General features: G+C 39.0%; 2 protein-coding genes across 2 annotated transcripts in view; both read right to left on the bottom strand.

Moving 5' to 3' along the window:
- Positions 1 to 4,121: 4,121 nt before the first annotated feature.
- On the bottom strand, positions 4,122 to 8,979 carry LOC119737844 (beta-1,3-galactosyltransferase 5-like). Its single transcript, XM_038212469.1, has one exon. It carries the CDS (start codon positions 8,287 to 8,289, stop codon positions 7,189 to 7,191), a length of 1,101 nt encoding a protein of 366 aa, XP_038068397.1. The 5' UTR covers positions 8,290 to 8,979; the 3' UTR covers positions 4,122 to 7,188.
- Positions 8,980 to 10,682: 1,703 nt separating this feature from the next.
- Positions 10,683 to 25,736, bottom strand: part of LOC119737422 (receptor-type tyrosine-protein phosphatase epsilon-like) — a 28,390-nt gene continuing 13,336 nt past the window's right edge. Inside the window, exons 16-26 of the mRNA XM_038211762.1 lie at positions 24,466 to 24,585; positions 23,923 to 24,122; positions 23,041 to 23,176; positions 21,930 to 22,079; positions 21,092 to 21,185; positions 20,591 to 20,667; positions 19,260 to 19,394; positions 18,584 to 18,712; positions 17,662 to 17,813; positions 15,593 to 15,728; positions 10,683 to 15,085 (exon numbers count right to left, since the gene is read on the bottom strand). Coding sequence (XP_038067690.1) covers positions 15,011 to 15,085; positions 15,593 to 15,728; positions 17,662 to 17,813; positions 18,584 to 18,712; positions 19,260 to 19,394; positions 20,591 to 20,667; positions 21,092 to 21,185; positions 21,930 to 22,079; positions 23,041 to 23,176; positions 23,923 to 24,122; positions 24,466 to 24,585 — 1,404 coding nt within the window. The 3' untranslated portion in view covers positions 10,683 to 15,010. The remainder of the gene's footprint in view (positions 15,086 to 15,592; positions 15,729 to 17,661; positions 17,814 to 18,583; positions 18,713 to 19,259; positions 19,395 to 20,590; positions 20,668 to 21,091; positions 21,186 to 21,929; positions 22,080 to 23,040; positions 23,177 to 23,922; positions 24,123 to 24,465; positions 24,586 to 25,736) is intronic.

A 25,736-nucleotide genomic window follows, 5' to 3' on the forward strand; every position in this document is an offset into this window, starting at 1 on the left:
CGACGCTGAGTGACCAGTTATCTTAAATAGCGCCCTCTCATTTCGCGACGCGGAGTCACTGCGCGGAGTCCGGTTCTTAAATAGCGCCCTCTCGTGGAGTCACCGGTTTCTTAAATAGCGCCCTCTCGTTTACCACACCGGCGTCACTGTTCGTCTTAAATAGCGCCCTCTCGTTTACTACGCGGAGTCACCGGTTATCTTAAATAGCGCCCTCTCATTTTAAAAGCGGAGTCGCCGGTGATAAGTTTAAATAGCACCCTCGCGATATATATTTTTTTAAAGACATACGATGCCAAAATAAACATTGGGTTTAATGTAAGTGATTTATTCAATTCATTCATTTCATTAACCTCGTAACAACCGATATTTTCGTTGTTCGCTTTATCAGTTCTTCAAAAGATGCAAATTATGCAATGATCCGGGACGAAAAACGTCGGTTCTGTATTGCAAACAGTACAACAATCTGCATGTACACTCTGAGGGCAATAATTGTAATTAAGGGCAGATGGCTGGCATGGCTTGTGGGAATAGTCCAAGCGTTTATTTAGGCCAAGCACCACAGCTCCTTTCTTTTCCAAATTGAATCTAGATAAGGAACAGTAAAACCCCAGTTTAAACACGACAGGAGTTATACAGTTCGCACAACGGGCGCTTCCTTTAACCTAATAGTTTATTTTTATTGGGTAAACACAAAAAATGTACACTTGTTTTAAGTTATGGTGTATAATGGCCTATATGCTGTCTTTTTTGCGGTTATGTTATTATATATCAAGTTGTGGATATATAACGTTGAGATTTGCATTCCCATCGGGATTTTTTGTCGATAGTCATTTCAAAGGACAATATTCAGCATTCTTTTTTTCTCTCATTATCAAAAAATACCGCATTTCACTTCGCGTCTTTTTTTTTTTATATTTGCGTCTTTTTTTAATATCTAGGTTTTAACTTTTTGAAGTGTTTTTGTTTGTTTATAGGCCTACTCAATGGAATTTGTTGGTTTGTAGTTTTTAACTTTACGATCTTTTTTTTTTTTTTTTTTTAAAATGAACCTAGTTACAGTTCAAATTGGACACGGAACGAAAAAAAATTAAAGCTTGAATCAATAGCCCCCCCCCCAAATCTCACATTAAACACGGAAACGATTCAGTTTACAAATGCGTCAGAGACAGCAGTGCAGTCTCGTGACTGACTAAATAGTCGCAGTCTGGATCTGCCAGTCGTGGTGCGGCCTCTATACCTCGGCCTTGCACTTGTCACTCGAAACTCGCGACACGTCTGTACGGTCCGTTGCGTTTCATTTTCATAATCAGTTGGCTTCATTCCAAAAATCCCTTTGTTGTACCATCCACGATTGCTACGGTTTTGCAACAAATGTTACCAGCATTTTTATAGTATAGTCACAAAATAGTGCAGTGACGTACGTAGCACCAAACATAATGCAATTGGAACCAGTTCTATGTATCTGTTTGATATCACTTTGATCCCCTTTTGTCTACTTTTTGATATTTAGTTTTACTTTCATTTACTCAAAGTTAATTGAATTGTGGCATGCACTTCATTTTAACTGAAAAACAGCAATTACATCGGTCGTGATTAATATAAATACATTTAACAGCAATTGTTAATCCTTATCAATTAATTTTGGGGTTCATCATTCCCCCCAATTCTCCACCTTGGCAAAAATGTCCAATTAGATAAGGTTTTTTGTCACCGCAGATCAAAGCAATAAATTCAGTTCTTTTAATCAAAATATGTTGTTTTGAGGTGTTTTACTTGAAATGAAAAACAGCAATTACATTTCACCGTGACGTTATTTTTGGTCTTTTCACCCTCATTCTCAAAATACACCTGCAATTCAAGGGTTTTTCTAGAAGGCCCTGGAATGGTTACAAAAGCAACGTATGGTCACATACTGCGTCTCAAAGATAGGAGTTCACACAACCATTCAATGCTGCCTCATTATTAAACTGAGCGTCTTGCAGGTGTGTCAACCAAAATGTTTAGCCATAGAAGGGTTTAGCCGAATACGCGGACCACTTGAAAATCAGAATATTTCAGACTATGACAATAAAGGCCTATTATGCGTTTTACCACTACTCCACTAGACATGTATAATGTATGAAGCGAAACTCGGATAACGCACTTTGCACAACTCCGCTTTGTTCAATTGTTGTACCAGACATTTTGGGATCCTTGAAAATATACATCGAATTTCTTGGGTCTTTTGTTGCAACAGGATTTAGTATTGATTCATGCCAGACTTCGAAATCCCGTTAGCTATACGCATGATGTGAGCGGCATACAATTCTGAGTTTATGACATGTTAAAGCGGAAAGGTCGTGCCGTTTCTAGGATGTTCGACTTTTCATACGCTCGGCCGCGTGGGCGTCAATGGTTAACCCATCTGTCGTGTTGTATGCGCCATTGCATGAAAAAAAGACAACTCCGGAACTGTAACATTGTGCAGCATTAATTCTTTCGTTTTTCTTTCGATGAAAAAGCGCTGAATGCACTTTACAGTGTCAATTTTATTAATATGGCCTTGCATTGAATCACTGCCAGAAATAGCGCCAAGATGACTGTCGCTTTCGACTTGTTGTACGTGCAGAAAGTTTCATGCTACTCTTCCGCCAAAATAGTTCTTCCCTTAGGCTAAAGGGGCATTAACGGCCGGAAATCCCCGGAAATTTCACGTTTTGGATGCTACCACTATTTTAAAGGTCTAGTTGAAAGGAAACTAACCTAATGTCTTACTGTTCCCGAGAAAAGACGAAAATAAAACCCCAGTTGTTTACATCGGACACGATGCGGAGAACGCAATCGCTTACGTATTTCCTGTCGTCTTCATTCAGTGGACACGTTGTGTGCTATATAAATTACACGTGTACATGTACATCCATGTTTCACGTAAAGGGGCGGTGATACACAAAACATCGGATATACCGGAATGCAAATTTCCTTTTCATTGGCCAACTAAAGAATTCACGTTTTTTTCATCTCGCTTAAACTTATTATATACAATAATATTACGAATCCACTGTTTGTTTCACATTCTTAGCGCTAGCGTTTAGAGTTTGATACCTAAGATCCTGGCAAACGTCTTTATGTAAATCAGTGCCCAAAAAGCCCCCCCCCCCCCCCTGCTGCCGATTACATGGCATTTGGAATAAGGGTAGGTCGGAAGGGATTTATTTTTGGCAATTTGTTTTGGTGTACGATCATTAAGGAGGTGTCTGCGTGCAGTCAAGGGTAAAATGTATACTTGACGGTTTTCGGGTTTTTTCCCCTCATCCCCCCCCCCCAAACAAAAATATGGTATATATTAGTATGGAGACTAAGGGTTGTCAAAATAGGGTAGGTATAGGGTAACCGGAGGCGAGTATAACCAAGCTAGAAAAAAAGCGTGCCGCGCCTTCACATCTCGACCCAACTCAATACTTCCTGACAACTGTAACTTGGACCATGGAGCTTTGTTTTATAGCTCCATGCTTGGACGTAATGGTGCAAGTCAGAGAATACACTCGCAAGCGTGCATTCTTAATATACAATTTCACTGACAAATTACGAATCCCCACTTTTTCGTGTTCTCCTTAACAGAACTTTGTCTACGTAATACGGCAGGAGACTTGCTCCGTGGATAACAGGTAAAACTCAAGACTAAACAGAACTAGAAATCCGCAGAACCCCCCCCCCCCCCCCCCAAAAAAAAACCGTGTATTTTTCCCCATCGTAAGTTCTGGCGTGATCCACTTGTGTGAATGTAATCTTCACGTGTTTACTTGGCATTGTAATACCACAGATAACAGAATGGTTCTACAACAAAAGAGGAAGGTTTTGTTTGCATGAAGCAAACAGATAAGACAACCACAGTGGCTTGTGGTAAAACAGTGTGAAAAGGGCAACCGTGCAGTTTTCTTCAGGAGCTAACTTGCAAATAAAACCATTGGAGTTTCTATACCGTGCAATGCCTATAGCGAGTTAGCAACATGCTTACATCATAAAGCAAGGACCAATTCTTCGTGAAAATTCCTGCCACAAATCTGCAGCTGACAATGTCGTCATCACCGCTCCTCAAACTATGAGAGTCAATTGCCATGAACAAAATATAAAACACAGACATGTTTCTTTCTTTCAAAATCAAACAATATGCCACCGCAATTTATTTATAGTTTGGTACATTTACACTTTACATGAAAAGCATACCTTGTTTCCCAATAATGACATATTAAAAGAGGGACTTCTTATGCGATGTTCGTTTATAATAATGCACATAAATAATATCAGGATCACATTGTTACATGTATTACATTTTAAGTCCTTTTACATTTGAACTTCCTCGCATGTGGGAAAATGCAAAGATAGCGCAGTAAATGCTACTGTACACGATAAGTTAATTAACGGAGAATTTAAAAAAAAAAAAAAAAATGAGATCTATTGTCTTCATATACATACATGTACAAATGTACATATTAGTTTTTCAAACTGGAAGTTGACATGTACATTTAATACATTCAATGATATGTCTTTTCTAAACAAATACACATTTTTGTGGGTGCAATATTGTGCAACAATGTAACTTCGGTAAAACTCACTAGCTTCTTGGCTATTTTCTTTAATTAATTCTATAAAGAAAATATTTTCTGCTCAGAACTAATATTGGCTGCTTTTAAGAGAATCCACAGTAGTTAGGGCACAGAATTGTACATACATAAAGCACACAATATGTGCACTATTATTGCATTTTTTGTGCTTGTAAACACATTACTTTGAACACTGGAATAAACTTATACATGTAGTTGTCATCGGGCTTTTCAACTTGTTAATTTTTTTCTTCCTCACGAATGTTCAATTTGTCTATTTCAAGGAAAAGTTCCGTTTTTCCCCCGTCTATATTTGAAATTTTCAACTTTCTGAAAACACATTGTTCATTTTGGGGTACTGGAATGAGTGGAATCGGCTACATCAGAGAATTGATTCCTCAAAAAAGTGGAATCGCGATTCTGATTCCGAAGTTGGAGTCGATTGTATTTGATATTGGCATGGATTCGCCCAAGCCTAGTACATACACCCTGTCTGTTCCGAATGTTAACATTAATGTCAACAGGCACATGCATCAAACAAGTCAGAAAGCCTAGATGAAGAATATGTAATGAAATCCAATAATAAAAACATCTTTAACACTTAACAGCGTTGACAGATCAATAAATTTTGGAACATTTCATGAATGTTTTTCTATGAAATAAACTGCGCTTCAATTTCAAAATTTAAGGAACTTAGAAAAAAAATTTCCTTAGTCTCCAGATGATGTGACAGATTTCCTGGTACATTTTCCAAAAGCAATTAAAGATTCATTTATTTATTTAATTAATTATTTTTTAAGTTTCAACAAAAACTCTTGGTTAAAGATCACGCCTGAAACTTTATCGTATCTTGTGACTTTGCGCAGCATTACAAGTTATTTCAGATTTTTGAAATACTGAAGTGCCTTGAATGGAAGCACTGGCCAAGCTGCACAGGAGAGTGAGAAATCAGTAATTTAAAACAAATCTGTTTCTAACAAACCCTTGTTCATGTAACTTGGACAAGTGAATGAACATGGAATAAAACCAAGTTGAACTTTAAAATGGAAGATTACTTTTTTTACAGAAAAAAAACCCAAATTTAGGCAATTTCAAATAAACCACAATCTAATGATTAAAATTTTTAAAAGTTGAACAAAGAAATTGACTGGAGTGGGGTTTGAAACTCAGACCTCCGGACTGCCGTTACGGTGCTCTACCAACTGAGCCATCCAGCCCTATGTTGGTGGTTCCCCCTTTTGTGAATATCTTTGTTCAAGGGCGCTAGGGTTAGGAAATGATAAAGTAGGAAATGATAAAGTCACAGGTTGGGTAAGACTAAGATTGCAACTAAAAAAAAACCAAAACAAACCTTTTTGATAATATAAGAATTTTGTTACAAATTTTAATATAAACAAAGACATCCTCTGATATCTAATACGCAGCATATACGCAAACCAGAAATTGTTTGTCCAAAAATACGACTCTTGTGAACCTTATGAATTTTGCATTGACTTGGCATAAGTTGCATTGATAGGAGGCAAGTAAAACAAAAAAACCTCTGGAGAGAAAATATTCACATCAGCATGCACTTAAATAACAGTACACCCAAGATAACTAAGATTATGTTATTACTGCTAGTTTTTATTCTAAGATGAAAACAACTGTACTCCTGAAGGGGATAATGAAATTTCAAATTCTTGATTGAAATACTTAGAAAAGGAATCAATTCAGTTGAAACTCAATAAAATTCACCCTTTTTTTGATTGAATGAAGGCTGGTTGATACCTCACACGAATTCCAACAAAGCGAATTTGTTAGGGAAACAGCAAATGTCGCGACGAAACTTCAATCGTTGATGTCACAAAATTCGCATTCATATTTGTGTAACGTATGAACCAGCCTTGAATTTCACTCTACATTTTTTTGGCCATACATGTAGTTTGAGACAGATTGAGTGAATTTTTACTATTATATTTTTCCCATTAATTGGCCAAACTAATTTTGCAATGATCAGGAGTATAATAATATGTTCCATCTACATTCTTGGCTTATGCGATAAGAGCCTCGTACTCTCCTTCACGTTATTACTCTTTCTTTTTTCATTTTTCCTATTTATTTACCTTAATTTAATTAATTTGCATCTAATTATTTGTTTGAAAATTGTGTTAATTTCTTCTTTTTCTATTACTTTATCATTACATTATTGTACTTTCTATGAATTCACTTTGCATTGGTAAATTGAATTGAAATCTGTGCACCATATTTTTGAAGGTCCTATTCAGATTACCTTGCTGGACAAATCGCAAGAAATATTTCAACAAAAATCATACGTATTCTGAGAAATTGAAGCATTTTTCTGTACAGCAATTTCCAATTAATATAGGATGAATTCAATAAATAAACCACGTCAAAAGTCTTTGATAAAGACATGTCTACAGGAAGTTTTTTGAATTTTAATAATCAAATGATCATTTTCTAAAATATTTTGTGAGAACGGCAAAATGTTGTAATAATGAGAATTTCAATGGAGTATAGCGGCCTCAATATAATTACAATAAATTAATTTTCCAGGGTGTACTGTTTACTTGCGCTCGGAAGATTGATTCTGTTGATGTTAAATTGGATTTTATTCCCAATCTGTTGCCTCAGACTCTCCGTGGCACTTGTCATGGGATTCAATGGAATTGCGCAAACCAAGAATTTGCTGGTCAGGGGTAACGCCGTGCACGACCAGGAGAAACAGGTAGTTGCAGAGCCGCCAGTTGACATTGTTGAGAGCAAAGCGTGCCGAGTCTAAGAGTGGCGTGTCAGTGTAGCTTGCCAGTAAGCCAGTGTAGGCATCTTCAGCTGCGAATGGCTGGACGTACTGGGCAGCACTGACCATAGCTTCCAGAACGTCCAGTGACAGGATGTAACCGGTCCCACTGGCATAGTGTTGGTACCGCGACGGCCGGTACGTCTCCTGAGAAACATACCAACGACTCTTTGGATCCCGGACAACTTCCAGGTTCCTGATGGAGAATCCAGCGTACAGTTTTGTCCGCTGTTGGTTGTTGGTCTTCAGGAAGTTTGTTAGAATCTTGGAGTTGACGAAACAGTCGTCGTCCGTTTTGAGCAAGAACTGTGGCCGGCAAGTTTCAAGGGCCCAACTCATTCCGTGCTGGACTTTTAACGTCAGGTTCCTGTAGGTGTCGAGATAATTTCCCATCAAGATGTCGCCGTGCACGGCACTTTCTTTTTTAAGAGACTCTTTGAGCGATGGGTTGTTTGGAGTCCTTCCAATCAGGAAAATCGTCCTCCATTCCGTGCTGTTGGGGTCCAACCAATCCCGAGCCCAGGTCTCCCTGATCGCCTTCCGTCTTTCGTAGTGCTCTGGGGCGGATGTGACCAAAATCATAAGAGGCAAGTTCGGCTTGCAAGCAGGGGAGGGCACAAAGATGTCCCGGTAATCGCGAGGATTCCAAACCGTCACTGTCAAGGAATCGAAGGCACTCAACGTGTTTTCCTCAACATAGGGGACTGTCATGATCTGCCTGCTAGAAGAACTTGATGAGTAACGGCCATTTCTGAAACTGCTGCCGTACTCGCTGACATGATGCGGATTACTTTTTAAGAGGTTCATCATAAGTAATGTACTCAGTGTCATGAAGGTGGCCACAATGGCCGCGGAGGAACTCAGGATCTTGAGAAATATCACCTGCATTGTTCTGCAGTTTAGGCAAGACATCAGTGAAGGCAGCTCCTCCTGGTAGCCCGGTCAATTTCCATATAGCTGTTCGCCTCTAGTTCATTCACGGCCGGCTGCGTTTACAACCCAGCAACGGCGTGGTCGTAAAATATCCCACGTTCCGAACATCTGGAGTTTCCGCCTTGAAAATGAAACTGGCTTGCCTTGAAAACTCAACTTCAAAGTTCAAGGTTCCAAGCCTGATGACAGTGAAATTACCGACAACATGGACAATGTGGCAATTCACCGAAGATACAACAAATCTGTCGCTGCCCTTCTCGGGATCGTTTGGTGGAATTTCCGCCTGAAACAAGTTAGTGAACATGTGAAGTTGAGTCAGCACAATTCTCTTTCTCTAATTCTACCAACAACTCCGAGTCCGTACTCCCGCGATACAACTCTCCAAAAACCGTCGACAGAACCAAAGTTTACTGACGTAAAGACTGAATTTATGGCATCAACTTCCAGATCAGTGTTTTCTCTTGACCGTCAGACGTTCGTGGGCTGAATGTTTACTATCAATCTATCAGCAAATACGAGAATTGAGTGTGCTCCCACTTCATCAATATGTGCAGTTTGGAACGTGGCCTTTCTGGCCTACATTGGTCGCGTGTTATGTTGTGCATGCAGCAATTGCATTTATTTACTACGTGCTCGCTTGCGTGGCGCGGCATGCACAAAAGCTTGTATTCTTGTTGCCTTATCGATCCAGCCAGACGCGCGTAAATGGTTAATTCTTTGCACATAGTTGATGATTTTACGATTTCTTTACCGAATCCCTCACCTGTCACACAATTGTTCCTGGATGTAAACGTTGTGTCAAACTTATCATATAACAAAAATAAAGACAACAAATCAAGTTGTTTAAAATATGAAATACCACGATAAAATCTTACATGAACTACACGGTCTAGAGAAAAATCTGATCACCGCGTTTGACGTCAGAATATTAATGACAGTGGTGAGAAACAAGCGTTCTGATTGGTTTATTATGGGAGGCATGTCTTAGGCTGGAGAGGGCAACAAACTTTCGCATTCGTGGTATTTACAACGGGGAAAGTTTGTCGACCCTGCCGCCAGCCGAAAACTACACATCGTATCTCGTAAAATTTTTACGCCTTTCTTTTTCTCCAACTGAAAAAAGACACGTGTACGTGCAACTGTGAAAAAAAACTAACAATATTTGAGCAATTCGCATGGTCTTTGTTTCTCCTGTGAACACGGTTCTTTATTTGAAACACGAGTCTGGAAAAAGCTGAAAAGTGTGCGGGCTTATACAAACACACAGACGTCGATACCATAATTGCATCATGGAGAGATATTATACATAATTTTAATATAGGCATTAAAAAAACATCACAATGAAGAAATAATGGCCATATTATTGTAAATTGCAAACAATATCCTCTTGTTTTCTGCTATTATATTGTGAAATCATATAGAGCAATGAGGCTCTATGTGAATTCTAGCCCTTCCATTCCTTCCTCCATGCTTACAAGTAGAGTTTTCTTGCCAAAACACGCCGCTAATTGTCAGAAATTGGGCCTAGGCAATGGAACTGTATAAACAGCAAAATATGGAGCAAATAATTGTACTGATCATCATCATATGTTAAAATGCCCACTTTCATTGGGCTTACTTGTAGCATGGAGGAATGTGTTCTTATTCCTCCATGCTTGTAGGCTGGATATGTGCACAATATCTTCTTTTCCCTCGACCATGGCCATGCCGGGGATAAGGGCACGTGACAAGGATGTCACGAGTTCTCCTTAGTTCCCGCCCCAGGGGGCATCAGCGCCACTGCGCGCCATATTATGAATCACACGCAAAGTTTGTTGACCCGACCTTCAACGGGAAATTTCCGCTGCTACAGCCACTGCAATGTAATGTCGTGTTACCCGTATTTATTTATGTCCGTATAACTTCAGTAAACTGCACAGCTGTGTTTGTAAAACGTAATTTACATGTACATATATAATAATACAATTTAATTTGTACCCCTAAATTAACACGCAATTCAGGGAAATTTATTTTTAGCATTTTTTTTTTCGTGACTGTCTAGACGGGTTGGTTGGAGAGATTGGAGAATCGATAATGATTGGTTAGTCAATGGAGGAATAGTCTTATATCGTTTATTATATCATGGAAAAAACGAGCTTCAGTATTTCAATTTTTGTATTATTTATATATCTCTTTTAATTTTTTTAAAAGTTTTTTGAGGGTGGGGTGTGTGACATTTTGGAGGGTTTCTTTGCACTGAACCAATAATTGTAGTATCATTTAGAAAAACCTTTGTCATGTCAATAATATGATTTTTTTCTCGAAAACCCAAAACATTGATTATCATAATAATAATCATGAAGTCAAAAGAAATCGGAATCGCCGGCCACTGGTTTTGCAAATGCTAAGCAGCTTTATTTATATGGCATAATTATTGGGAAAAACAGAAAAATTACAATGACAAAAAAAAAACCCACCAAAAAAACAAACAAAAACATTTACAATGCTGACACCAACTGAACTATGCAATAAGTGCGACAATGTACTGTAATAAAGTTGGGCCGACTCTTTTGTCCAAATGCAGTTGGCCATTTTTTTTTACCCAAGTTATGAACTCAATACCAATGTTTATTGGGCAAAAACAGTGTTTTACCCGCCTTTTTAAAAAAAGTGTACATATGCACGTATAAGTACGCAGAAAACTTTACTTGTTTAAAAAGAAGAAAATTGACAATCAACAAAAATAATTCCAAAATGTACAGATCATCCTTAAGCTATTACAAAAGACTTTAATTAAAAAAGGAATAAATCTGTAGGCGAACCGCCTCAGACTATTCGACCAGTACTAGATAGAGGTTAAACTGTCAGAATATATTTCACTGATAAACTTAGGAGAGTACCAAAAGAAGGCAACGTTTTAAAACATTAAAGCATGCAGGCACTATAATCACTCCTAACAATTAAAAAGTAGAAAACACATTCCACGTTTGAAAACAAATGAAAACAAAGAAATACAAAATGAAGTACTAATTCAAATTAGTGATGCCATTATGGAAAATTGTGCGCCTGAATTTGCGGGTAATTTGAGCAGCTGCTGCAATTTTGTTTCTTTTAATATAATTCCAAATGACGCCCACGCGTGTCCGGTCACATGACTGTGACGTATGCTGTGAATGTCAACTGCTGAGTTGCTACATTCTGGGTACTGAGAAGCAATTCAAACCGCACTGCAGTATATACGCTGTTTGAATTAAACCATTACTTGTTTGTAACTGATGATATTCTGGTTTAAAACCCTTAAAAACTACAAAATATCTCCGCAAGAATAAGTTGAACTTGGATTCAAATTAAATTTGTATGCTGTCTAGCTAAGAAAAATATACACCATCAAGTAATACATCTTAAGAAAAACTGATTCAAATTTTGAAAGTTTTGAACAAAAGTATTTTCTATAAGTCCATTAGGACTGCGTGCAGGGCAGCTCCACGACTTGTCCCGAGCTCCATTTTGACGCAAGAAATACTTATAATAGAAAAATAGTCTGTTCCTAAAACTGTTCTAATCAATTAAAAGGATGGAGAATTGGAGGGGGAGTCTAAATGGGGCAGGAGAATTCTGAAACCAAAAAGAAAAATCTCGTTATCTTTAGCCAATAGATTGATTTCAATTCATTAGCCTATCCCGCCTCCAAAGATTAAACTCCACCCCCAAAAACATCACTTATAATTTCTACATCATTTAATATCAATAATCGTGCTAGCATTTTTAGATAGAAAACACATAATAAAAATATAATTCTATAACTTTACGCATACACTGAGTATAAATATAATATATGCCACTTTAAAAATACAGCGTCCCGTATGAATTTCTGGATAATTGTTTATATAAAAAAATCTGCAATTTCTCTCAGATTTAACCCAATTACTATGGAATGATGAAACTATGCACACATTTTCCTGGATAACGTGTTCACCACAAAAGCAATCGAGAATCCAAGACCAGCTGAAGAAATTGAGACAAATTATTACTAACATATACCTCAAGACATCGAAACTACGTAATTTCAGCAAAGCCTAAAGGCTGTACAAAAATTGATGTGACCTAACGAAGAACATCAACATTACAAGTGTAGGTTTTCCCGGCCATTTTAAAACATTTTTCATTCAAATTCACCAACTCTAAAATTCAATTTCGCCCGAGAGAAATTTCACACGCTTTTAACAAAACCAATTTAGTCATTTGCCATTCAATCTCAAAGTTTGGTAACCCACTTTTAGTCACCGGGTCGAGAATATTCGTCATTGCAGATCAAATTCGTCTAAGTTATTGCCGAATGGCAGCATTCAGAGATGGAATCCGTATTATATAATTCAATTAGACGAATTTGATTTCTGAATAACAAGGTTTGGCGTAGACGAGGTGAAATCGAATACTCCGGGACGAAAACGTGTGCTCATTGTCTGAATTTGCTTGAACTGAATTTGAAATTGTCTGACAAAAGACGAAATTAAACATTGGAAGTGCACTAAATCGATGTTGGTGAACGCCTTTGAATATTAGAAACAGTGAATTCGAATAATAAACGTTTTAACTTAGCCGGGAAAAATAGTAACGGACAAATATTGAGGCTATGGTACTAAATCCGAGTAACAGAAGAAAATAAAAGTCTATAAAGCTGTTCAACAAGATATCAATTATCAAGTACTTACAATCCTGTCATTTAAAATATTAAAAAAAGAGAACTGTTGAAAGACTTTGTCACCTGATTGCATTGTTATCAGGTCATTGTTAAACTGATTACAAAAAAATCATCATGCATAGTACTTTAAATTTTCCATTACTGTAAATTTTCCATTCAAATATCAGTTGGGGGAGAAAAGGGGCGTGGCATATGGTCAAAAGACGAAAGCTGGAACCCTATCATTAAAAATGAAATGCCTTTTCTTCTGCGGGGTTTATCCTTGTTTCCATGGCAACCCATGAACCTGACTGAATTTTATCAAATCTTCGAAATATGGAAAACAAGTTTTGGGTAACCCATTAACTTTTATTTATTTATTTTTTTTTTTAAGTTTTGCCTATGACTAGTCTTATTCCACTTTGCTTTTTTTAAAGCAGACAAAAAAAAGTTGGGGATGGTTCACAATTTAAATGGTAAACTGTTCGATATTTACCCAAATTTACACATTATTTCTACAGCATCCATTCTATCTCACCACCTAATAATTATGTAAAAACAATTGACATTATAAAAGTATATAAACCACAAAAATATATATATTCCACTATATGATACAATCCGATTACAAAAGATGAATTGACGGGAAATATTACAAAATGTTGAGTTTACGAGCTTAAAAAATAGCTTGCGAGCTGACTATGCAGTTTCATTAGCAGCGCTATGTACAGAATTTACAAGGGAAAAATCTGGGTACTTCAAAGTTGCCACAAAAAGTCATAGATTTGCAAAATTGCAAATTTCTTAAACAGAATCTGTGATGTCTGTTCTTTTCGCCATATTTCTCCATTTATACATATTTGTACCCAAATTTTCAAAACCTCTCCCTAATAAATTTGCAGTTTCACTCTAACAATATGTACCAATATCAAGTAAAAATTGTACAAAAATGCTCGTTTTGATTCTCATCAAGATATAACAATATTTTCAATAAATGAATCCCCTCCTGATATGACAATACACCTTTAATTTTTCAGTTCATAAATTTGATAATTCATCGCATATTTTGCATTTTTTTTTGCCAATTCCAAATCATGAAGGATATGTTGATAATTGTTCACATATCTGTATGTTGATACTTGACGTTGACTTACTGTATAGCGATCTCTGAAAGTATTTCAATGTTGATTGTAATATCGCAACTCAAAACAAACCATGTCGATGCACATTCCTCACGATCAGTGACAAATCATAAAAAAAGCTATGTTTTTTCTGGATAATGCAAAAATAACAAATACGAATGTCAAAACATCAAAATCGGTGGTGACTGCGTTGCACCAAATTCTGTGTACTTTGTACCTCAATCCAAATAGCATAAAACAAATCCACGCAAATTTCAGTATTAAAAAAAAAAAGCAGAAACAGTTGTGATATCTGCATATCTGGGTTCACAAACATATTTCAAAATGGTGGGAAGAAATCGTAAAAATCGTAAAATCTTTCCAAAAACCCTTTGAAACTTATATTAATCAACAAAAACTGTGTACGATGGAACCGGTGGTACAGAGTTCACATTCTGTCATATCCTGCCAAAATAGTCTTCATCTTTTGATCAATCCATATTCTTTCCGCAACGGCATAATTATTACAACAGAGTCAAAAATTAAAAAAAAAATAACAACAAAATCCACTAATTGTAATCACTTGCATATATATCTGTTGCAGCTATCAATTTTAAGCTTAAGTACCATTTTATTATCATTTTATTATTATCAGCATCTGATTAACAACTTATGTTCCATCCACACAATACATTAAAAAAAAGCTTGTAAATATAAAAATTGATCTTGGAACATAAAAGACACTTCTCAACCAAAATCAGTTTCGACGTTAACTTACACAGGTAAAAAAGAAATCACGTCAACTTTGTCCCCAGGGTTACTATCTGTCCAACTTGTGTATACACTAGTACTGTAATGACAGGGATGAGCACAAGGTTGCACCTATTCTGCTCACCATGGTGGGGGAAGGGGGCGCCGTTTACTTGAAGTTTGCGTAGTGGTCGAATGAGTCCAGATACTCCATCATAGCACGGTAGCAGAACTGGTACTGCGCCTGTTGAGGGAACCAGCCAAAATCAAAACACTGAACTTAGATGGCGGTTATTTTTACTGGCGGAGTATTAAGTAACTTTGGTAAAAATCATTGTGTCCTTAAGAAAGACACTTTACAGTATTTGATTTACATAAGTCAATGACTCGCACTCGAAATCCTTTCAGACATCAGAATCCCCAAGTTCCTTGTAAACATGAGTTTATTGAAGGTGCTGAGCCAATTACAATTACAATGATAAAATGCATACGCCTGATGGTCGGGGGTAATAACATTAAACATTTTAATGACTAGCAGATTATTAATGCTCAATGCATTACGTCACATTTGAATGGACCCTTGCTACCTGTTGATCAAACAGTATGCATTGACCAATTAGATCGCGTCTTTTGGTCAGGTGACCATAGTACCCCCTTTAAACTCGGCCACCGAGCACTGTGAGAAATGTACACAGACTGAAGGTGGGTGGGGCTTACGGCCGAATCTGCAACTATGAGGGGTGCGACTTACCACATCCTGTACCATGTGAGGGCGCTGTTGCCTGAGCGTACGCACCGCCTGGAAGACGTCGACGATACCTTCGGCCTTGGCCCTCTGGAGCAAGTAGCTGAGCGTGATGAAGACACCGGTACGTCCGGATCCCGCACTGTCAGCAAAAGACACAGACAGAGTTTAAATCAACCTCAACCATTTGAAACCCATCAGAATCCAACAATGCCTTTTTTCATGGATTCCAAAGGATTCAAGACTGTATTGACCAATCACTTTTACTTGTCAACCCAAGTGAAAAGTGACATCCCAAGTGAAATAAAAAGAAATTGGTGATTACAGCACTAAACTTTTGTAATTCTTAATTGTTTACTATGTAGGTGCAAGTGAGTACTTCTTATTAGACCAACTTCCCTGAATGATCTGTCTTCAAATTTGAATTTTTTAAAAAAGTTTATATATCTTTTTTTTTTTTTAATATTGTGCTGTTTTGTGCTGTATACATGATCCTATACTTTGTTGTAATTTTATGCTTCTACTCCTTTTAACTGCTATTTAACAATTTTTAATTCCTGTAAAGTGTAAACGTGGTTATATCAGCGACTCTTTTGTGGCTGCCTACCTTGTGTTTTTATTTGAATAAACCAGAATAATAATAATAATAAAGTGAAATATCAAATGAATCTTTTGCTGAATTTACATTTTGCAACTTGCGACGTTGCGACCGACACCGATCGAACATTGTCAGGCAACTGATGACCTGGTGGGCAGGTCACGTGATAGGCGGTTCGGAATGCCTTGAATGGCCCGGTACCATGTATGAGATAAGTTCAAACGTAGCCCGCCCTTCTTGTTGAGGGATGGCCTTTCTATGCTTTCCCAGATGGCTTCCCTGGTGCCAATTTTATGCCAGTGTTCATCTTGTTTAGGATCTCAACGTTCTCACTACCGAAACTATGGCCAGATTTTTCTGTTTACGTGTAAAAACCCTGCCGAGTTCTTTGCCTCGTTGGAGCTGAGTCTCCTGTGTTGGTATATTCTGGATGTTCCAAGTTATCTCATGTATGGGACCGGTCTATTCAAGGCATTCCTAGCCATCTATCACATGACCAACCCACCATCATCAGTTGCCTGATGAAGTCCGACGGTTTCGGATGCAATGTTGCAAGTTGCGAAACGTAACTCCGGATTGTTTGATATTCCATCTTACACAACTGGTTGTCTGAGAATATACATCAATAGAACACTACAGTGTTACAACGTAAAATTGCCTTATTTATAAGTTCCCCTCTTCCTGAAAATTTGTCCATGTAAATATGATGGTTGAGCATGATGGTTGAGCATGATGGTTGCGTTAAGGGAGAAAAATAAAATAAAAAATAAAACCACAAAAAACAAAAATGACCGAAAAAATGGGATAACTGAATGAACATCATACAGGGGTGTGAGTGACCACTGATAAAACTAGCTTAAAACAGCCGAAAAGGGTGTAAAAAAGCTGAACTTTGGAAATCTCCAGTACTTTTGTACACAGCAAGTGAGGGAAAAAAAGCTGAAGTCCAAAACAAAAAAAAGCTGAAATCAGCTTTTTTAAAACAAAATGTTTGGGGAGTGAACACCCTAAACTCCAAAATGGAAAAACATAATTAAAACAAAAACATTACAATACAATACAAATCACACTAAATACAACCTACATGCAGGAAAACACCTTGGTCTATGCCTCACGAAAAATTACAAAGTGTATTTTTTTCTACCAGTATAAATGCTAAAATCACCACTAAATTTAACACGTTACTTTTCTTATGTAGCTTCCAATTTGTGTAAACTATGAATGTTAGTACAGGATAAGCACCAGACGGTAACCTGGTGCCAGCAGAAAAAAAAGAATGTCTTAAAATATTTAAGTTACTTAACGCTGAAAAAGCCTGTCAAATGAAGCGGTTACTTTCTTACATAACTTCCGATTTGTTTTAACTATAAATGTTGTTTTATGATACGCACTAGAGTGTAACTTGGTGCCAGCACAAAAAAGAAGCAGTTACTTAATGCAATAGTGAAGTAGGCTAGACAGCCTTTTTTTTTTTTACCTGCAGTGAACAAGGATTGGGAATCGTCCAATATCTTGCTGATGTTCGTGAGCCAGGCCAATAACCTTAACCAGGGAGGCTGAGTTGTCTGGAACCCCGACTTCTGGCCAGCCATGGTAGTGGAACTGACGGATCAGCTTGGTACCAGTTCCCTGCAGAAGAACATAAATTATGAAGAAGTTATTGTCAACTAAATCTGCTGAAGTCTCAGGTCATTCATGGTCAAGATTCAAGTCACTCTGGTCAAGTCTTAAGTCACTCTGGCCAAATCTCTAGTCACTCTGGTCAAGTCTCAAGTCACTCTGGTCAAGTCTCAAGTCGCTCCAGTCAAGTCTAACATCACTCTGGTCAGTCTCAAGTCACTCTGGTCAAGTCTCAGGTCACACTGGTTAAGTCTCAGGTCACACTGTTCAAGTCTCAAGTCACTCTAATCAAGTCTCAGGTCACACTGGTCAAGTCTCAAGTCACTCTGGTCAAGTCTAACATCACTCTGGTCAGTCTCAAGTCACTCTGGTCAAGTCTCAGGTCACACTGGTTAAGTCTCAGGTCACACTGTTCAAGTCTCAAGTTACTCCGGTCAAATCTCAAGTCACTCTGGTCAAGTCTCAGGTCACACTGGTCAAGTCTCAAGTCACCCTGATCAAGTCTCACACCACTCTGGTCAGTCTCAAGTCACTCTCGTCAAGTCTCAGGTCACACTGGTCAAGTCCCACGTCACCCTGATCAAGTCTCACATCACTCTCGCCAAGTCTCAAGTCACTCCGGTCAAGTCTCAAGTCACTCTGGTCAAGTCTCAAGTCACACTGTTCAAGTCACAACTAAAAGTCAACATTTAAAATCATTTTAAACATTATGAACATCATACCGAAAGTTGAAATGAGTATTAAAACCATCAAAAACTCTGCCTAAAAAAAACCCTGACCTTTGTAGTAGAGACCTCCAAGTCTCTGACAGTACAGTCCTCTTCCTCCTTGGAATTCTTGACAGACACTGTCAGGAAAGCAGCGTTCATAGACTCACCAGATGGAGGCCAGTACTGGGTGCAAACATTCTTAAAGCAAAGGAAAAAAACCCAAACATACATAAATAAATACATTTTGAGGCGTTAATTGCCTTTATACTCACAGCAGAAGCTGAATTGCGAAGGATGCAGCTACAACGTGGTGGGGTGGTGAAGGCATGTAAAGGCACCTTAGGCAGCTGCCATGCAACTCATGTCTTACCACAGAACACAGTGAGATCGAAAGAACCCTAAGAAAATCCCTTGTGGCACAGAAGAAAATTAACAAGCAATTACACTCATATATGACCCGAGTTGGGAATCAAAACCCGGGCTACAGCAGTGAGAGGTGGGTGCTTTACACACCGTGCCACCCATGCCAAAGAAAACCCCTAACATCATGATCTCTAAAGTTGAGACAAAACCTTGTCTTACTTTGCTGAATGAAAGGTAAAGTGAGATGGGATGGTTACCTCTTGCTAGACATTTAAAAAAGAAGAGGTTGGGAACAAGACTGGGTTCACATGCACTATTAAGACTCTCATGAACACTGCATAAACTTCAAATACTCAACAAGATTTCTAAAGAATGGGCTAACCTGTCCTCGTTCCTCACAGTCAGTCAGCATGACGATGGTAGAGCACTGATTCTCCCAGGCCATCCGCCAGAAATCACCCATGGTGTTAGGCAGGGGGCCTTGGGCTGCGATGTACGCCTTCTTGTGCTCATAGCCCTGATGAAACAAAAAAAAAACGGACAGAAATTACACTTAAAAAAATCCATGATAAATACTGAATAGGACAAAGCTACACTTTTTCAAAAACTACTTTGGGGACTTGGGAGGTTCTTCTCAGAAACTTATACGCCTGGGATTCTATCTATTAGTAATTATAGTGATCAAGTGAATAAGACATCTGCACTAGCAGTAAGAAAGTTGTGGGTTCGATTCCCGAGTAATTATGATTTCTTTGAAGTTTTTTTCTGATAAGTTCTTGGAGAGCACAGAAGGGTCCTTCTATAAATTTAGGGTCCAAAGTGTGACCGTTTCCTGTCCCTGATACTTCTGAACTTTGTAATTTGCCATTCAAGTATCATTCAGAATGACTTCAAACATTTTTTTTATTTGTTGGATAGGTAGCCTGCTATTCATAATCAATCCAGGACAACTGCATTATCCAATTGGTCACTGTAGTGCCTGAAACCGTCCAAGCTCTCTGTGGTTGTATGGATTCACCACTGAATAATCGCAATGAAATACAATGTAATACAATGTAATACAACGTAGTACAATGAAACACAATGTAATACAATGTAATACAAAGTAGTACAATGTAGTACAATGTAATACAATTTAATACAATGTAGTACAATGCAATACAATGCAATACAATTAATAGTAATACAATGTAGTACAATGTAATACAATGAAACACAATGTAGTACAATGTAATACAATGAAGTACAATGTAATACAATGTAGTACAATGTAGTACAATGTAATACAATGTAGTACAATGTAATACAATGTAATACAATGAAGTACAATGTAATACAATGTAGTATAATGTAGTACAATGTAATACAATGTAGTACAATGTAATACAATGTAACACAATGTAACACAATGTAATACAATTTAATACAATGTAACACAATGTAATACAATGTAATACAGTGTAGTACAGGTGCTAATGGTCTAAGGAGTACATACAGAATTACAAAATCATAGAATTCAGCTGTAACAGGGACAGGAAAAAAAGTGGACCCACATTTCTACGATGATCCAGATGTTTAAACTTCTTTTACAACAGTGGAATCCCCTACAGAGTGCTGTTCAATGTATTCCTATTTTTTGAAACATTTCTAAGAATTGATCTAAATAATGGCTAGAATATTGATTAAAAAATGAAACTGAGGATTTGTGCTTACGTCAATGAAGGAAGCATTGATGTAGTTGGAATGCTCCTGCCCGGTCAGACGTTCCAACTTGACTCGGTTACGGTCGTCTGAAAAAAACAAAAGAATCTCTGTTCAACTATCGTCCTTGTAGTAAGGACAGCTGCTGATTAGATAAAAATTTAAGCAACCTTTTTTCTTCATTTATGAAATTCGTGGCCTCGGCACCCAATGAATGCATAAGTCTAGTTTTGCAGAGCATCTAAGGTGCAGGAATTTACACAAGGCAGAACTATTGGCAAGGCAAAAATCTGAATTTAGCCACATCAAGTGATACGTACTGGGGCCAATGTCATACGGCTCCTAGAGAAGCATGCTGATCTGCTTAAGCACGGCAAGGTTTTGCTGAGCACTGACAGGTAACCAGCCAAAACGCCACACAATGGTATAACGATAGTGACTGGTTCCCTAACTTCTGCTAAACTGTGAATTTGCCAAGTAATCATTCCTGCTCAGCGGTTATTTGTGACTTACATGGGATGACCTGTCGGATTCGGTTCTTATGCTTGTTAGCCTCAATGTTGCCTGTCTTCTGATCTGTGTTGTCTACTGGCAGGCTGGCCACAGTCTGAAAAAAAATCCCCAAAGTATTTAACATCTCCAATGCTTTCCTCCCACACTTACAATTAATATTTCTGTAATTTTTTTCTACTCATAAAGGATTTTTTTTAGCTACATTTGTAGGAAAGACGTGAAATAGATCCTTCCAGATTTCAACCATGAGCCCTGCCCATTTTTGGTTTGTGTAGGTTTCTCACAGTGTTTATTAGTAAAGTTTGACTGAACTACGGTGGTCACCTGACCAAAAGGCAAGAGCTAATTCGTCAATGCAGACTTTTGACTGACGGGTAGAAAGGTCAATTTGCTTCCAAAGCTTCTTGGATTGGTGCAAGGTGGGGGTTGGGGGTGGTTGGTTGGGGGTGGGGGGGAGGGGGCGGGGATTGGGGGTTGGCTGATACACCTGTTGTTGCGGACTGTTTGACTGACGGGCAGAAAGGTCCATTTGCTTTCAAAGCTTCTTGGATTGGTGAAAGGTGGGGGTTGGGGGTGGTGGGTGGTGGGTTGGGGGTTGGGGGTGGTGGGGTGGGGAGTGGACGGGTAGGGGGCAGGGGTTGGGGGTGGCAGATGCACGTGTTGTTGCAAAGAGGGCAGGGGTTATTGCCAAATCCAGAGTCCAATTTAGTCGTCTGCACTGATTAAGCAGAAGGTAGTGGGATTGAGTCCCACCCAAGTAACCTTGTGAATATTTTCTCGTACACCAACAATATTGAAACAGTAGTACCATTGTTATTTTATGACATTTTTTCCCTACCCTGTACTCAGTGTCGACGCCCGCGTCATCTGCGTCGGATTTCTTGGAGCACAGCTTCTGGTTGTAGATGTGGAAGCTACCCACGTCCACCTCGGTGTGTCCGTACAGGTATTCCTCCATCAGAGCCTTGTGGATGAAGATGTACTGAACCTGTGAAGGTAGACATAGAATATCCATTATTGGCTCTGTGTGTCAACGGTTGAGGGCGGTATACACATTTCAAGTTGTTAACTTTCAACTTGAGAAAATTGCAGTGTAGCCAAGCAATGGGGGTACGGGACGGAAAGTTACATTTATTTCAATGGTTCACGTGCACTGTTCATTGGTTTACAGCTGGATATTAATGTGCACACACAGGGGAAGTCTAGGTTTTGATAAAGAAATGAGAGCGAAGCAGGTTGGTTCCTGTTCCTTGCATTATATTTTCACTTGGAAATAAGGGGCTGGGAACCAGTCCAAAAACCGAAACTTTCATTGGTTCACACACAAACATGCAATTATGGCATAAAGATAAACCATGACCAATTTTGAAACTGTTCCCAGCATGAAGCCAGCGAAGAAGACATCATTACACATATGGCATTTATATTTTTGATGTTGTGACTGGACTTGTGACTGGACTTGTGACTGGACTTGTGACTGGACTTGTGACTGGATTTGTGACTGGATTTGTGACTGGATTTGTGACTGGATTTGTGACTGGACTTGTGACTGGACTTGTGACTGGACTTGTGACTGGACTTGTGACTGGACTTGTGACTGGACTTGTGACTGGATTTGTGATTTACTCATGACTGGATTGGTGAGTAAACTTGTGACTGGACTTGTGATTTATTTGTGACTGGAATTGTGAGCTACTTGTGACAGGTCTTGTGATTTACTTGTGACTGGACTTGTGAGTTTCTTGACACTGGACTTGTGACTGGTCTTGTCATTTACGTGTGACTGGACTTGTCATTTACGTGTGACTGGACTTGTGATTACTTTTGACCATACTTGTGATTTACTTGTGACTGGACTAGTCACATTATGATCACATGTCCTTCATAAACAGTCACGTTTCACATTTTGGCCACCGAGGGCGCAACAATGCGCAGGGTCCATTACTCACCAGTGACTGGACGAGCAGGTTGCGCTGGTTGCGCAGTTTGTAGATGACGTTGTAGATGTCCACCTTCTTCTCTTTCTTCATCATGTCCAGCATGGAGTCAATCAGGATGTAGGTACCGGTGCGGCCAACACCAGCACTGAGCAAACAAATGACAAAAATACCCGTCAGGGAAATCTGAAATAGCTCTGATACCCCTTTTGATATCATCAGCAAACCTATTTACATTTTTTTTTCAAATTTTTCCTTGTAAATGATTCAGATTCTCAAAAGGCGTGATAAATACAGCATGGTTTGAGGGGAAGTAGTGGGAATTACTGGTCCCTCGGTGTAGGTCAGCTTGACTACCTCCCAACACGAAGCGGAGGGAGGTAGTCAAGCTGACCTGCACTGAGGGACCAGTAGTTCCAACTATTTTCCAGAAATAAACCATGCTGTATTTGTTTTACTACACCTCGTAAATATTTAGTAGCCTCACTGCCTTGTCGATAACGGCCTTCCTAGATTTTGTATCTTTATTCAGCACAAGATGTTCAAGTTCTTAGTCAGTCAATGAAATAGTCTGGTGCCATCACTCTGTGATGTGTCTTTACTGCAGTAGTTACAAGGACTACAACGGACCGGTTCTGTAAAGATTACACGCCACAGACTACATGTCTACGAGGCGGGTTCCAGAGCGAATTTTTGGTGCTATACCAGAAAAAAATACCGCACGGCAGCGAGCTGGATACCCACTGGGATGACGTCACCTGGGCCCGTATCATTTTTACTTCCAGGACGCGCGGCGGAATAAGCCAATGACACGCTCCAAATTGATCATGAATATTTATGAGGTGTAGTAATATAAAATCTTGATGAATTTGAGGCCGTCGTCAGACTACTGACCTGCAGTGCACTATGATGTTACCGGGCTCAATGCGGGACCCAGTCATGTGCCTGATGCGCTTGACGAAGCACAGCATGCTATGGGGGTACTTGGGGATGCCGAAGTCCGGCCAGCCCAGGAAGTGGAACTGCATCAAGGTACGACTCTCGCCGATGATGGGTTCGGCGTCTTCATCCTCATCCTCATCTGTTTCAATGTGCTGAGAAATAAAAAAATAAAAGATTGCTTGGATATTTGCTGGATTTACAAAACAGACGTATTTAAGAAAAGTAAGGAAATGCAGTGGTGGTTCTACTGCGGGATTTGTTTAGGTCGAAACCTTCCCATTGGGCAAAACAAAATCAGAAAAAAAATGCAGAAAACATAGATCATGTCAGCTAATCCCCCCCCCCCTCCCAACAGCTAAACCCTTCCCCCGAATCAAAATCAAATCTTTGGAATACTTGGGTTCAGCACGACTCTGGAAAGCCAGTTTGAAGCAGGCCTTAGCACCATTTCACACTTGTACTTTCAAATTCGATGCAGGGTTTTGGCAACTGTACCTTCTGCAGGGTGAACTTCCTGATGACGTAATCGGCGCAAGTCACCACGTCATCCAAGGTCACAATGATGTCATCGTACATGATGGCGTCTTCCTCTGGCCAGTACTCGGCACACTTCTCCTGAAATCATTGAATTACATACATTGGAAAATCATACATGCCACACCAGAATATAATGTGCACAAAGGGGAGTCAGGTTGGCGTAGCGGTACTTTCCTAGCCTTCCACCGCTGTGACCCGGGTTCGAATCCCACCTGGGCCAATATGTGGATTGGGTTTTCAGTCCCTGCCTGATTCCGTGGGTTTTCCCCAGAATATTCTTCTGGGCTTTTCCTCCCACCTCTAAAACTGTAGCTTCTTCTCATTGTCTTCTCTCCACAGGTTTCTTCAGGCTTGCGAGCTACAGTGCCTAGGGCGCTTTTGAGGAATCCTTGGTTTCATTACCAAAAATGATTAATAATAATAATAATAATAAAAACAAATACATGACAACTTGGCTATAGGAAAGCTAAACAGTTTGTGCAGCGCTTAAAATCCCTAGCTTTTACCTGCATTTGATTGGTTTATCAGTTTGGACACCAATCCTCCCAGAGACTTTTTCCATTTCTGTGAATAATCTACACAAGGCATATTCTTCACTTGACATGGTGAGCTGCTGTGTTTTAGGCAGACACAGGCAGTGCTGTAGCTCTTTGTTGACCAACTTTGCAAATTTGTTCCTGTAGATCTGTTTTCCTTTAGTCATACAAGTGCTGTGTACTGACCCAGGTCAAGTTAAAACACTTTTCCTTTAAACTCAATTTGCCAGTCCTCTATCCCAATCTTGTTGATTACGCCATAAGGTGATGGATTGTCTACAAACTTTGTACACACGATACTTCACTACCTGGTACAACTGACAGACTGATTTTGCAATTCTAGTGACGGTATCGTTGGCCTTGGTTTTGACTGGTCTTGTGATTTACTTGTGACTGGTCTTGTAATTTACTTGTGACTGGTCTTGTGATTTACTTGTGACTGGTCTTGTGACTGGTCTTGTGATTTACTTGTGACTGGTCTTGTGATTTACTTGTGACTGGCCGTTACTAGGATTGCAGGTTCATTTTGTAAAGCTCTTAGCCCTAACCCTGCCAGACGCAACGCAAGTGGAACATCAGGTGGAAAAGAACTGGTGCACTTTGATGCATTCAGCTAGCAACACCAGTGCATCAATGGTCAGCTCTGAAACAAAGTCTCATTGAACAATGTCACAGTTGTATCCTGCTGCGTGC

The sequence above is a fragment of the Patiria miniata genome, unplaced genomic scaffold (assembly GCF_015706575.1).
Source record: "Patiria miniata isolate m_02_andy unplaced genomic scaffold, ASM1570657v1 HiC_scaffold_3, whole genome shotgun sequence".
NCBI classification, from domain to species: Eukaryota; Metazoa; Echinodermata; class Asteroidea; order Valvatida; family Asterinidae; genus Patiria; species Patiria miniata.